General features: G+C 42.9%; 1 protein-coding gene across 1 annotated transcript in view; it reads left to right on the top strand.

The window, feature by feature from the left end:
* Shroom4 (shroom family member 4) overlaps positions 1-13,472 on the top strand; it is a 212,650-nt gene extending 199,178 nt beyond the window's left edge. Inside the window, 3 exon segments of the mRNA XM_040733697.1 lie at positions 3,242-3,422; positions 8,344-8,613; positions 9,538-13,472. Coding sequence (XP_040589631.1) covers positions 3,242-3,422; positions 8,344-8,613; positions 9,538-9,807 — 721 coding nt within the window. The 3' untranslated portion in view covers positions 9,808-13,472.
* Positions 13,473-13,682: the final 210 nt, after the last annotated feature.

Here is a 13,682-nt window from a genome sequence, read left to right as displayed (position 1 = left end):
AGTACTGTGCAGCAAACACTCAAATCCAGATCTGTCTGCCGCTAAATCCAAGCAGCTGCAGCCACTGCAACATCCTTGTCCTCGTCGTCCTCGTCGTCCACGTCCTCATCCTCGTCCTTTTCCTTCCCCCCTTCCCCCCTTCTGTTCTCCATCTCATTCTGCAGCCTCTCTCAGAAAGATCTTGTTCTTCCAGTTGCCTGGGACTTTACAATGTCATCTTCTCTCTTATACGGCAATGTGTGCCCAAAGTAGCAGTCCTAGACTATGGACTTTGCTCCTTTATGAAGCTTTATTGCTCTGACACCTGGGCCACTGAGAAAGAAATCGCTATTCCTATACATCTTATAACCTGCTCCAGTGATTTGTTTGTAACAAATTATGGGGCGCAAGGGAATACCCTCATTTGCACCCAGCCTTGGCTTCTAGCTGCAAAAATCAATTCTGATGTTTCTTCCAATGATAAAGATTTAAGGAAGAGCATCATTTCCATTGTAGCTGAAGTTTCTTCACCTGTTTACTATGTGCTGTGCATGATTTGATGTCTTTTCATGGGCAGATCATTCCTGACATGTGATGTACTCTTTCTTACAGTTGAAAATGATACCAAAGCAACACGCATTTGGTAGAAATGGCATTTTAAGTTGGGGGTTGACCTTTTCCTAAGTTAGCAAGAGTCTGTACAATAACCTTAAGTGGTATTGGGGAGTAGCAGGACCAATCAGCCCTGCATTAATGAGAGAAACCATGGACACTCTACAATGCGCTGTGCTACTAAGATGTAGTTTGGGAGATTAGGTGTAGTATAAGTATTTTTAATTTAGGATGGATTTATTAGGCCATTGATTTAGTCTTCCCTAACAAGCCTAAGAAAGAGTTACAATTATTCCACTCCACCTTTCAGACAAGAAACGTGAAGTTAGGGGGAGGAAATGTGATTTTCTTACAAGCTCACAGGGAACCATAACTCAGGTAGTCCAACAGTGTCATTGCCCACAGTGTCATTTCAGTATCTTGGGACCTGAAGAAGGTCCTCTTCAGACCCTGGGAAAGTACAAGTTAGATAGTGTTAAAAACCAGTAGACATGTACAGTTTTCAATGTGAAAAGCAAATAAAGACATCAAAATTGCAGCCATGCCAAGCCACAGCATCTTTACCACACTTTTACTTTTTAGTTACAATTTCCATAACACATATAGGAGGAAGTCATGGAAATTGTCAGACGTTGCTCCAGGCTAATAACAGATGCCAGTGTAGATCTTGTTTGCTTTGCAAACTCTAAGGATGTTCTCTCAGTGCTCAGTGGAAGGTTCTGATCTTACATTTAATGTTTACTTTCAAATTCAGATTAGGTTCCTATAGATTTCTTGTAATGAATTCCCTGTTCATGAGAGTAATGAGGAAAAGAACCCCAGAGCACAGTGCTCAATATGTTCTACATAACATGATGCAAGACCGTATCTGCTGAGGAACTGACTCTCCATGTAGGTCATGATTTTTGATTGTTACAGTTTCTGACTCAGAACAGTGATGTGTAGCATAAATTCTTATAAATAGGAGTTCTTAAAGTTCATTTCTTTGTATTCCCTCCATAATATTTTCTCTCCTCTGATAGCAAAGACAGAGTCCAGCTTGAAAGTTCCTTACAAGTAGGGGTTTGTAGAGTAGCAAGTTGTTCATTTGTTACTATCATATAAAGGATAAAAGCACAGATGTGGAGTCAGGTTGCCAAAGAAGATATCATTGGTGTGTAGTTTACTGACTGGTGATCTGGGGAATATAATTTTACCTCTTGGTTCTTCATGTTTCCTGTCTGTAAAGTGGTCATGATGAGCATTCAGTTGTGAGTATTCATGATTGCACATGTGTGTGCTGTGCACATGTGTGTTACCTGTCTTGGGACAGTTTGTGGTGTATAGCAAACACTGTGTATATATTAATATTATAGTTGTAAGCTTGAAACACTGTGTAAAATAAATGTCTCTAGAATGAGGATTATTGGCATGCCCCGGTTGCCTTTGTATGATGAATTAAGAGACAGCAGAGCATGAATCAGTAAATAGCTGTGGAGCCTTTTTAGCTATTATATTTGACCTTTATCTAAGAGCTACAAATAGCTTCAAAAATGACTAATGAGTTTCTCCTGTTTTCTCTTTGAAACAGCTAGAGGTTAGAAAGGGCTGGCGACACAGACAGGTGGGTGGTAAGAGTAGCTGCTAGACAAAGGGAATTATATATATATATATATATATATATATACATACATACATACATGCATACATAACACTATATGTGTGTATATATACATACATAAATACATACATATACATACATACATACAGTGAGAATGGACGTTTTGCCCTTGCATAAATAAGCCCTGGACAAACTCTTGGCAGAATTGTTCACATCCAGCCAGGCTTCATTGAACCCAAGGCAACAGGGTCTGCTGCTATTCTTGTCAAGCCCCTGTGTGTCACTGGTTTCATCCTCTATTTCATTCTGCAACCATGCAGGAGGCTGGGACTAGTAGGAGTATTCTGGACGTGGAGAGATGCTGTCTGTTCTCAGGCCAAAGGGATGCCGTACAAGAAGCAGTGTCAGAAGAACTCATGAGAGATGTGGTGGTCTGTGACAAGTTCTTAGCAGGGATGTTAATCCCGGCCTTCAAAATGGTGATCATGGTTGAGGTCGCAGGTGACCTCTTTGTTATGGGACATGTACATTGGAGTGGCCATTTCAAGTAGGAGTGGCATCAGGATAAACTAAAAGAGCATGAGGAAAACCACAGGTACCTTTGTAAGCAAGCAGATGGGCTAAGTAGGGCCTGTGCTTAGATAGAGGAGAGGTTCCCAGGCTTGGAGGAACATATTTCTTTCTCTGCTGCTCAGTCCCTTCCAGAAGGCCATGAACTAAGGAGAATCATTTATTATCAGAATGAGGTCTTGAAAGTTCTTCTATGTTTTAATAGGGTGTTAATGACTGAGCCAAATGATAAAAAGTCCTATGAGCTAACAAGGGCTGGGACATAGATGGACAAGGAAATAGACTTCTACATTCTTAAAGTTGGTCTTGACTTTTAGATAGACTCCATGTGACCTGGTCATGTTTGAACAGTGCCTTCTGGGTCATTTTATAATAGCCAGGGAAAGTGTTGTCGTGTTATAGGTAGAGAAAACCAAGGAAAGAGAAGCATCAGTGGTCTCTCAACAAAAGTGCTCAAACTGTCACCTTTTGTTTCCACAGACAAGAGTTTCAGCACTTCTCACCTCCTCCAGGGGCCCCAGGAATCCCTACCTCTTACTCAGCGTATTATAATATCTCTGTGGCCAAGGCAGAACTGCTGAATAAGCTAAAAGAGCAGCCTGAGATGGCAGAGGCAGGCCTGGGAGAGGAGGGAGTTGACTATGAACTGGCTCAAAAAAAGGTAAGGCTTTGGTACGTTGCAGAGATTTTCAGCCTTTAGCTAAGTGTCTGAAGGACGACTAGCCATTCCACACCATCTAGCTTGTCTTTCGTTCCCGTGGCGCAGTGTGGGAATCAAGCAACCTGTCCTCAGTCTCTTCTCCAGTTGTAGGAGCACAAATCATCATCTCTCTAATCCTTAGAACCATGCCGCTGTAGGAATGTGTGTGTGTGTGTGTGTGTGTGTGTGTGTGCGCGTGTGTGCGCGCGCATGTGTGTGTCTGTGTGTCCCCGTCCGTCCGTCCATCCGTCTGTCTGCTGTCACTGGAGGTTGAACCCGCGGCCTTCTGTGTGCTGCACTGGTGATTTGCTGTTGCTCTAAATGCTCAACGGGAAAGAGTCTCAGTCGAAGTTTTCATAGTATTGATCAGAAGTGGGGCTTAGTGTGTGTTAGAGAAGCCCTTTGCACTGAGCCGCATCCCCAGCCAGCCTCCCTCTCCCCTGCCCACACACTGTCTTTCTTTAGCAGGGCTAGGGCTGAAGCCAGAGCCTGGCACTTGCCAGGCCAGCGTTTTACCGCTGAGTTACAGCCCTAGTCCTGCAAGGTAAGTGTTACTACCGCCCCCACTTTTTTTAACCAGTTAAAGGAACTACCTTTTCCAAGGTGACATACTAAATAATGGGTCCTGGACTGGAAAGCAGGACTGGATTTCTGCTCTCCCATACTGTCCTTTGAAATTAAGCAATCTAACTCACTGCCTGAGGCACATCAGAGCTCTGGCCAATGGCAGTGTCATTAATTTGTATTCTCTGTAAGTTTCTGGGAGAGAGAACAGACTGACTAAGGGGAAATTATAGGCTGGCAGACTATTATTTATTTGCAGTGATGGTCAATTATCTCTTGAAAATACAAAATAGGTAAATGGGGATGTTGTTGTTGTTGTTCCAAGCCTCCCTTTCTTCCTCTAAGTACCAGTAGCCTAGTTTTTTAATCAAGTTCCTGGAATCATTTTACCCCCTTGCACTTACCTCTTTTATTTCATAAGCAAATAGAGTTGTCATAGCAACCTCAAAGGCCCAATTTACCATTTTGTGGACATATGAACACAATGTAAATTGCTCATCTGCCCATATTTCTCTTTCAGGACATGACCTGTAGGAAAACATAAGACCATTTTCAGAAGCCCTCCTTTCAATTTCCCATATGAAGCAAAATGTCAGGGAAATAATTGGACCATGGAAGTGTCAAATTGTATTGATCCAGATGCTCTTCCTTGGATTCTATGTTTCTTGAACATGGCAGAGTTGCTCCTTGCTTATTCAAGGCCTGGCCTTTCCAGGGACAAACATAATGAAAGTCTAGCTAGGGGAAGAGAGATGACTGGAAATGGCCAAGAACAGAATAACAGAGAGTGATTTGCGATGACTACAGGTGGGGCAGGGCAGTGTTTGTGCGTACGGGAAAAAGAAAAGGAAGGTCATCAATTTGCAGTGTTCCAGAAAAACAGCTCAGCTCTGGCTCAGCCTGTGATGACTTGCCAGCTTCACACAGTGCATACCTTCCCCAAGCAAAAGGTTCAGGTTACAGAGCCCAGGTACTGGGAAGTCAAGTGCTCCTCTGTTTTCATTTCTCCCTCGGTCCCCGGAGGTTGGCTTCCTGGGTGAGTAAGTGAAAATCCAAGTGGGCCATTCTTTGACACTAACATTGACTGTTGTATGAGAGAGTGGAAGGTGACAAAACAACAGAGAATGGTCTGAGTCCTAGTTATGTTTCCTAAGTCATATCCCTCGGCAGATTTGGTGATTTTTCCCTACACTTCCAAGAACAAACGATGATTTCCTGACTTCTCCTGACAACAGGCTTTGGAACCTCTTTGTCTTGGTCACCTTCAACGTTACCAAATGAACTGTTAGAAAGGAATACCCCAAACCTAACATCCCAGAATCCTAAACTAGAATAATAAATCAAACACTGAATGGAGCTTACTTCAAGAAACTGTTATTAGTTCATTTAATTCTCATAACCGCTCTGGGATATGAGTGCTATTGTTATCCTACATTTTTTCCTGTAGAAAAGTTGAAGCACACAGAGGTTGAATAATGTGTAACAGGTCAGACCACTACTTTGTGGCAGATTTGACAGTCAAAACAGTATGTTGCCAGAGTCCATGATCTTAACCACAATGCAAAACTGGCTACAAAAGCTGTAGGCATCCTAGAATAGCATCATGGCGTTCAGAACTTGCTAGCTAAGTGAGGTGCTCTCTCTCTGTCTTTTGCTCACCTGCTTGCTCTCACTCTCTCTTGCTTCCTAGCTAACACTCACTCACTCTGGTATATATCTGTACCAGGATGTATATGTGTACACACATATATGTATGCATGTGTGTGTGAAGGCTGAAAGTCAACACTGGGTTGCTTTTTCAATTGCTTCTTACCTTATTCTTTTTCAGGTTGTTGCTCTCACTAAACTCTGGGGATCCTTCTTCTTCTATCATCCCCCAATGCTGGGGTTACAGATATATTCTGCTGTGCTTGGCTTCTTTTGATCCCCATACTTACATGCATGCATTTCAACCACTGACACATCCCTCCAGCTACTAGACATGTTTTCCTGAATTCCTTATAATAATAGTAATAATAGCTGGGCGTTGGTGCCACAGGCTTTTAATTCCAGCACTCAGGAGGCAGAAGCAGGCAAATCTCTGTGAGTTCAAGGCCAGCCTGGTCTACAGAGATAGTTCCAGAACAGCCAGAGATACACAGAGAAACCCTGTCTCAAAAGCCAAAATATAGTAATAATAATGTTTATGATGATGATAACACAAATAAATGTGCATTGGGCACTTACTGTCTCAGATACAGCAGCAAATAGTTTGCTTCTGCGATCATATTACTATAAATTGCCACAGCACCCTGGGCAAAGGTAGAATGCTCTAGTTTATAGATGAAGAAGTAAATTATTTGTATCCAAAGTTTCAGAGTTTGTAGAAGACATGATTGCTATCCAGGTGTTTGTATGGCTCCAAAATTCCACTCTACCCCATTGCTTTCCTTGTGAGTGTAGGCACACAACTGATTACTGCTATAAATTGGAAGAATAGACCATGGCACTTAGTCTCGTCAAGATGATCAGATTGTTAGGTGACTAGAGACTGCAGAGCCTGTCCAGATACAGCCAGAATGCAAATGGCACCATCATATAGATTGGGGACCCACATATAATAAAGGGGTGAGGATGGGAATACCTATAGTACAGGCTCTCTCACACTCTGTGCTCCTGGTTGCCACAATGAACTGAAACTTCTGAGACTGTGCGTCAAAGTTAATTGTTCTTCTCTTATTCATTTAGATTGATACAAAAAATAAAACCTACCACATAGGCAGTACTTCCCTTGAGAAACTTATAATAAACCGTGAACAATTAGACTCACACACATAAAATAGAATTATAAAAAAATAAAATTATGCTATGTCTTAGTTAAAGTTCTATTGCTGTAAAGAGACACCATGACCACAGCATTGAATTGAGACTTGTTTACAGTTTCAGAGGTTTAGTCCATTATCATCATGGTGGGGAGTATTGCTGCACACAGGCAGACATTGCCGCTGATAGTCTACATCTGGATCCATAAGCAGCAGGAAGAGAGAGGCACTGAGCTTGGTGTGAGTTTTTGAAACCTCAAAGCCCACCCCGTGGATACACTTCCTTCAAGAGGCCACACCTCCAAATCCCTCTCAAGTAGTGCCACTCCCTAATGAGCAAGCATTCAAATATGAGTCTATGGGGGGCATTCCTATTCACACCACCACACACTGTGAAGTTCTGATTCTAGAAGTTTTGTTTTCTTTTGTTTGTGGTTTTCAGTTTGCTTGTTTGCAAACTCTAGGCATGGAAGTCAATACCTTATGCATGCTGGGGAAGCATTCTACTTCTGAACTATACCCTTAGGAGTAAAATACTTCAAAGCTCCAAAAAGAAAAAAAAGCACTAAGAAAAGACTTCTAGAAGGGGTTTTCCTATAAGAAGGCTGGGAGCAACGCTGGACCTTGGAGAAATAACAAGAATAGCCCCAGTATAGAGAAACTGAGCAAGTAAGACTGCAGAATCAATTCAGGAAGTCAAGAATAAGGGTTGTGATTATAGTGGAGTGGAGAGCTAAACCTGAATGGTTCTGAAGAGTAGAGTAATGGGTCATTTTGACCAGTAGTAATAACAGTGGACTACTTTTTATTGAACAATTTCTGTGCTAAGTCTTTTTAATTATTATTGAATCGTTACCACTGAGCGTAATGAACACAACACTTACCTATAATTCTTCTACAAAGAGAGAAAGTAAAGCTCAATTAAGTCAAATCATTCAAGGTCCTGCAGATAGAAATTGGCAGAGCAAGAAGTTAAACATAGTCATTGTGACTGCAGAATTTTTATTCTCATCCAAAGGCCTCAAAGGACCAAGCACACTATCATCAGCCCCAAAGGAAAACGTATGAAGTGATTAGCAAATATCTGATGACAATTCTTTCCAATTTAGGGTCTCAGGAGCTCCGTAGTCCCCATTTATTATAGTCTCAGTTGCATTTTGCAAATGTAGCTTGGGCCGTGGGTACCACTTATTGAATACCAAGAACTTTGGTGGTAACGTGGAAATTCCTACCAAACAGAGAGGGAAGGTACCTACTCAGAAAACTGGAATTGCTTAGCACTTGCTCAGGTTTCATTCTATATCTCTCCTTCTTGTCTTTCCTTCCTCTATCCCTCCTTCCCTCTACCTTCTATTTCTAGTCTGGTTCTTTAGACAAGGTCTCAGTATGTAAGCCAGGTTGTAATCCTCTTGCCTTTACCTTTCCAGTGCCAGGATACAGGCATGTGCTCTGCTAAGCCCAAATCTGTTTCTATTGAAGTCCATGTTCATCCTTTGTCTTCTGTTTCACTCTCTTAGATTCAGCTCATTGAAAGCATTGGTCGGAAACTTTCTGTCCTGAGGGAGGCCCAGAGAGGGCTACTGGATGACATCAATGCCAATTCTGCCCTTGGAGAGGAGGTAGAGGCCAACTTAAAAGCTGTTTGCAAATCCAATGAGCTTGAAAAGTATCACTTGTTTATTGGGGATCTGGACAAAGTGGTCAACCTGTTGCTGTCACTGTCTGGACGACTGGCCCGGGTAGAGAATGCTCTCAACAGCATCGATTCAGAGACCAACCAGGAGAAGGTACAGATGTTGTCCCTGAGGGTGTAGATGAAAGAAATGCCTCTTTCCTTTTCAGAGACAGAAAACAGCATTGAGAGTGTGAGCACTGGCTTTTTAGTGCCCTGACAGTTTTGTTCTGCACATTAGCTGTGTGACTATAAGCAGCTTACTTAGCCTTCCTCTGTCTTAGTTGCTTCATTTATAAAATGAAATAAGCGTGCAACCTGTTCCATTGGGGTTTCAGTAATGGTTGAGATAATCCAAGTTAATTGCATAAAACAGTGTTCAAAACAGAGCAGTGCTAGCTGTTAGTGGTGGTGACTGATGGCGATGGCAGTGATAGGGGTGGGGGTGGTAGCAGAAGCAGAAACAGCAGCAGGGACAGGAACAGCAGTAGCAAATTGTCCCTGATCCCTTGGACTTGAAAAGAGGCCCTCCGTTTTATAGGTTGTTTCATTCTGTGATAATATTTGAATTAGACTCCATTACCCTCCCCTACACAAGTAACTCTGATCCACGGAAGGAGTTCCACACATGTGCACACACACAACTGCACACCCCCATGCATGTCCACTCACACAGAGACGACGCCATACAGGAAGCAGCACCACAGTGATGTTTGTCCAGCAAACAGAAGGGACTTAGATTGGTTTTGTGAGAAAGGCTTCCTTGATGCCAAACCAAGTGGTCGTTCATGGTTTAAAGGCAGCCTTAGAGATGGAGAGGTGTGATTGCACACTCCCGATCCAAAACTGCTGTCATGCTTGTCTTTTGCCAGCTACAGACAAGGGAGATTTGAGTGTTAATGTGTATGGGGAGCAAGAAATCTAGGGCTGGTTAATTAGCAGAATGTATAGCCGCTCTGTAGCTGCTTCCTTAGTGAAAGACTGCTGTGCAGATGCCTGGGGATTGGCATGGTCTCTAATTGGTCCTCTGCTTTCCCAGTTGGTGCTGATGGAGAAGAAGCAGCAGCTGACAAGTCAGTTGGCAGATGCCAAGGAGCTGAAGGAGCACGTGGACCGCAGGGAGAAGCTGGTGTTCAGCATGGTCTCCCGATACCTGCCTCAGGACCAGCTCCAAGATTACCAGCACTTTGTGAAGATGAAATCTGCTCTCATCATTGAACAGAGAGAGTTGGAGGAGAAGATTAAACTTGGGGAAGAGCAGCTTAGATGCCTCAAAGAGAGCCTGCACTTGGGGCCCAACAATTTCTAAATCTGCCAGTGCCGCTGCACCCCTGCCTACCCACAATGGAAAGTGTTTTCAACCTTTAGTAGCAGTTTGCTAGCCAAGTGTATAGAAATTACTTAGCAGATGGTGCCAGCCATGGAGGAGAGCCTGGGAAGACCCCAGGCTTCTACCTTGCAGAGCTGCAGCAAGGTGTGGTTGTACCATGTTCTTTCTCTGTGAGTGGGAACCACTCACTGCCCATAGAAATGATAAAGTGCCTTCATCTCTGTACTAGGACACCAAAGATGCCCCAAACTCATTATGTTCCCTTGCCACACTATCCTCTTCATGTTCACAGCAAAACTGCCTGTGCAATTTCCCTCTTCTCTAGGGCTAGTGACCTAGCTTAGCCATTGTCCACGCACATTGGCTTGACTTGAATGCATTCACCTGACACCAGCTTCAGGCCCTCACCCAAACTTCGCAGCAGGAGGCACAAAAGGAAAAATGGCGTAGAAGGGGAGCAAATGTTGGGTATACCCACGGATTCATCCTCCCCTCCAGTAAAACCCAGGCATAAATGAAGTGGTTCCATGTCTACCCTTCCTGACAGCTAGTTGACAGTGTTGTTGCTGTGGCCTTCCTGTCTTAACATGATGGACCGCTACTTTAATTGTATCTTGCCCTGATATCACCAGGAGTCATCTGCCAGGGCTTCCCTCTCTGAACCTCTAATGTTTCAATTGCAGCCGACTTCTGGATATAGTTCCATTATTGGGGGAGAGGGTTCTTATTATATTGTAAATGGTCTTTGATTTTATTTATTTTTATGTTTTCTTTTTTACCTAATGAGGCAGGAAGAAATAAGTTAGAGAAGGGGAAGTTAGCCAGAAGGAAAACCTGAGTCCACCCTGGCTGGGTAAGCAAGTGCCAAGGCATTGAATTCTTCCTACCATAGCTTCAAGTATCTAAGAAAGTTCTCCTCTTGAACTCATAGCCTCCCTACCATAGCTTGACTATTTGCTTCCTTAGTAGAGGTCACTGTTTTCTAACCAGAGTACTGTCCTAAAACTGACAACTTTAGGATGCATGGATGCATGAAGGTGAGGGTGCTTTCTCAGCGGCTAGCCTCAAGGAAGCAAAACTATGAGAGTGTTTTTAGCCAGGGCCAGGCTCCAGAAAATATTAGGATCCATGCAGGATCTAGACAACAGTATCCCATCTTATCTTCTGGGCCTAAGTACTAAAGCGTCCCCTCTGGTGGATGCCTAGATCTTGGATAGTTCTAAAGCCTGTATATACCACAATTGTTAATCTTATCACTGAAGGGACTAATAAGTGACTAAAGAGAGGTAGCCTATATAGCATGGATACACTGGATAAATAGATGATTCATGATCCATGTGGAATGGAGCAAATTTTATCACACTACTCAGAATGGCACATAATTTAAAACTTTATCCCTTCTTTTTACTCTATAATATCATATTTAGTATTTCCAAACCATGGCTGATCATGAGAACTGAAGCTATGGAAGGTGAAACCACAGAGATTAATGTACAAAGAACTAGAGCTGTTGCATTTGCCAAGACCTGACATTGGTAGCTAGCTTTTGTCTTGGAAAAACATTTAGGAGGGCAAGAGGGAAATTACCGCCAAAGTGTCCTTTTTTCTAGCTCAGTCTTATGTTCTCCCCTAACAATACAACAGAAGCCCAAAGGAACCAAGCCCTGGCATTGCTACACGTTACTGCTGACTTCCTCAGGGTCCTGAGGTTCATTGTAGCTGCAGTGTTACCTCATTGAACCAAAGAATTTACAAAGGAACTTCACTGCTGCTACAAATACTGGTCACTATCTTCCATTATCTCCACCCCGTGTCAGACCTTTGGGAGGATCTTGGCCAGCAGGATATTCTAAAGAGGTGGCAACCTTTTCCGTGGGTTTCTGGGTATGCTTTTTATAGTACTGCTGCCTCTGTAATAACCACTGTTACTGTGTCAGTACTGCCATTCTCCCCTCAAGTGGAAGACTGCAATTTATCTTAGATATAACCCCAAATCTATACTGAGTATGAAGCTCTGTAGCCGCTATTTTATGCTATGCTGTGCGGTGCTGTGCAATGTTGTGCAGTGCTGTGCTGTGCATGGCTGTCCAGTGGTGTTCTGTGTGACACTGTTCTGTTCTGTTCCGTGCTATTCTATTCAGGATGGCTACAAGCTTACCCAAAGGAAAACTGGGAGAGGTAAGCAAATGCTATGAATAAAGGACACACTTGCCTTACCTTCTTTTAACAATGGGCCCTAGGACAATCAAAGTTCAAATGTCTTATACTAGGATGATGAAAGTTATGTGATATGTATCTTTTGAAGATGTGTGAGAGTTATGTGTTTTATCATTTGAAGATATGTTTGGTTATAGTAGAGCAAGGACCAGTCACTGTGCTGGATATCATGGCCATAGGGTATTTGTAGCCTCTGTTATGTTTATTATACCTTAAGTATATGATACCAAAAATACTATTAACTGTGGTTTGTGTTTGTTTGTTGTTTTAGCATTGTTGGAGGTGGAACCAAGGCCTTATGTATACTGGGCAAGTGCTGTATCATTGACTACAGCCACAGCCTTAATTCTTGTTTTTTGTTACTCATCCCACCTCAAAATAGTTTGTAGAGTTGGATTCAGAATACAGAGAGTATTTGGAAGATAACCTCAAAAATATACTGAGTGGCAAAGCTCAATAGACTAAACTAACACTGGCATGCCCTACTACTGCTGTGGCATTTCCACAGTGGGGAATATCGCTGCAAAGTGCCAGTACTACTTGGCATGGGATATCTCTTTCTGGTCTTGGTTTCTGGGATCAGCCGTCTTCCAAGGCCCGAGAAGATAGCAGTGTGAAAGTAGGTCAAAAGATTGGCAACCCCCACCCAAAGGTGACTTGTCTTCCACTCTTTCCCTGCAAATACTTACATCAACCTCACTGGATAATAGGAAAGCAGGGTGGTGGATGGAAGGGAGTCAGTGCAATATTACTAGCACACACCTATCCTCCCCCATCCCCAGGGCAAGTCCCATGACTGAAACCTCAGATGAGATCTAGAAGTAAATACCCAAGTAGAATCTAAGAGAGTGAGACAGATATACTGGAATTAAAGCCCTAAACCGGGAGAAGGTGGATGCATGGGAAGAGAAAGAGAGTAAAAAACATTTAAAAACCTCTTTCAAGATTGGGCTCATATTTCTGTTTGCCACTTAACCTCGTGTGCCAAAAAAGGCTGCCTAGGGGGTACCAGAACTACATCTTCAACTGCAGCCTCCCTGAAGGTGCTGCTTTTATAGTAGCAAGCCTCAGATAGAAGAAGTTGGGTGTGTTTCTGGCTACCTCTACCCATGTGGAACTTGGCAGCTCCCTCTCACTGCCAGAGGAGCTGTGTAGGCCAATAATAATTCTGTGGCAGAACATTGTATTATTTGAAGATTGAATCCTTAGAAGGGGGTGGGGCATGGGGCAGTGTATATAGATAAGGAATCAGTATTTGCTGTACAATTTTGGGGAGTTGTCTATCCCATGTAATGCTATTGTTTTTCTGAATCTTACTGTTTCTGTCTGCATGTCTGTCCTCCACCACACCCCTCTTGGCTGGCAATGATATGCCTGCCATATTGTCATCAAGGGTCTTACTTCAATAAAAGGTGCTAAGGACAACAGGAATTGTCTCTTGTGTTTTGCTTATGGAATATAAATCCTCTAATAATCTGATGAAAAATAGTAGAAACGAATATGGTTACTTGTCTGTAGTCTTCCCTGTGCAGCTATATGGCCAGAGCCTTATCCAGACTCTTAAACTTATAGCTTGATACCTTAAGGATGGTATAAATACTGCGCCATTCATTATCACCAGTAAAACAACAGGGGCT

The sequence above is a fragment of the Mesocricetus auratus genome, unplaced genomic scaffold, assembly GCF_017639785.1.
Source record: "Mesocricetus auratus isolate SY011 unplaced genomic scaffold, BCM_Maur_2.0 Super-Scaffold_100033, whole genome shotgun sequence".
Taxonomy (NCBI): domain Eukaryota; kingdom Metazoa; phylum Chordata; class Mammalia; order Rodentia; family Cricetidae; genus Mesocricetus; species Mesocricetus auratus.
The sequence above is the reverse complement of the archived record's forward strand: the minus strand, read 5'-3'. Positions and strand labels throughout refer to the sequence as shown.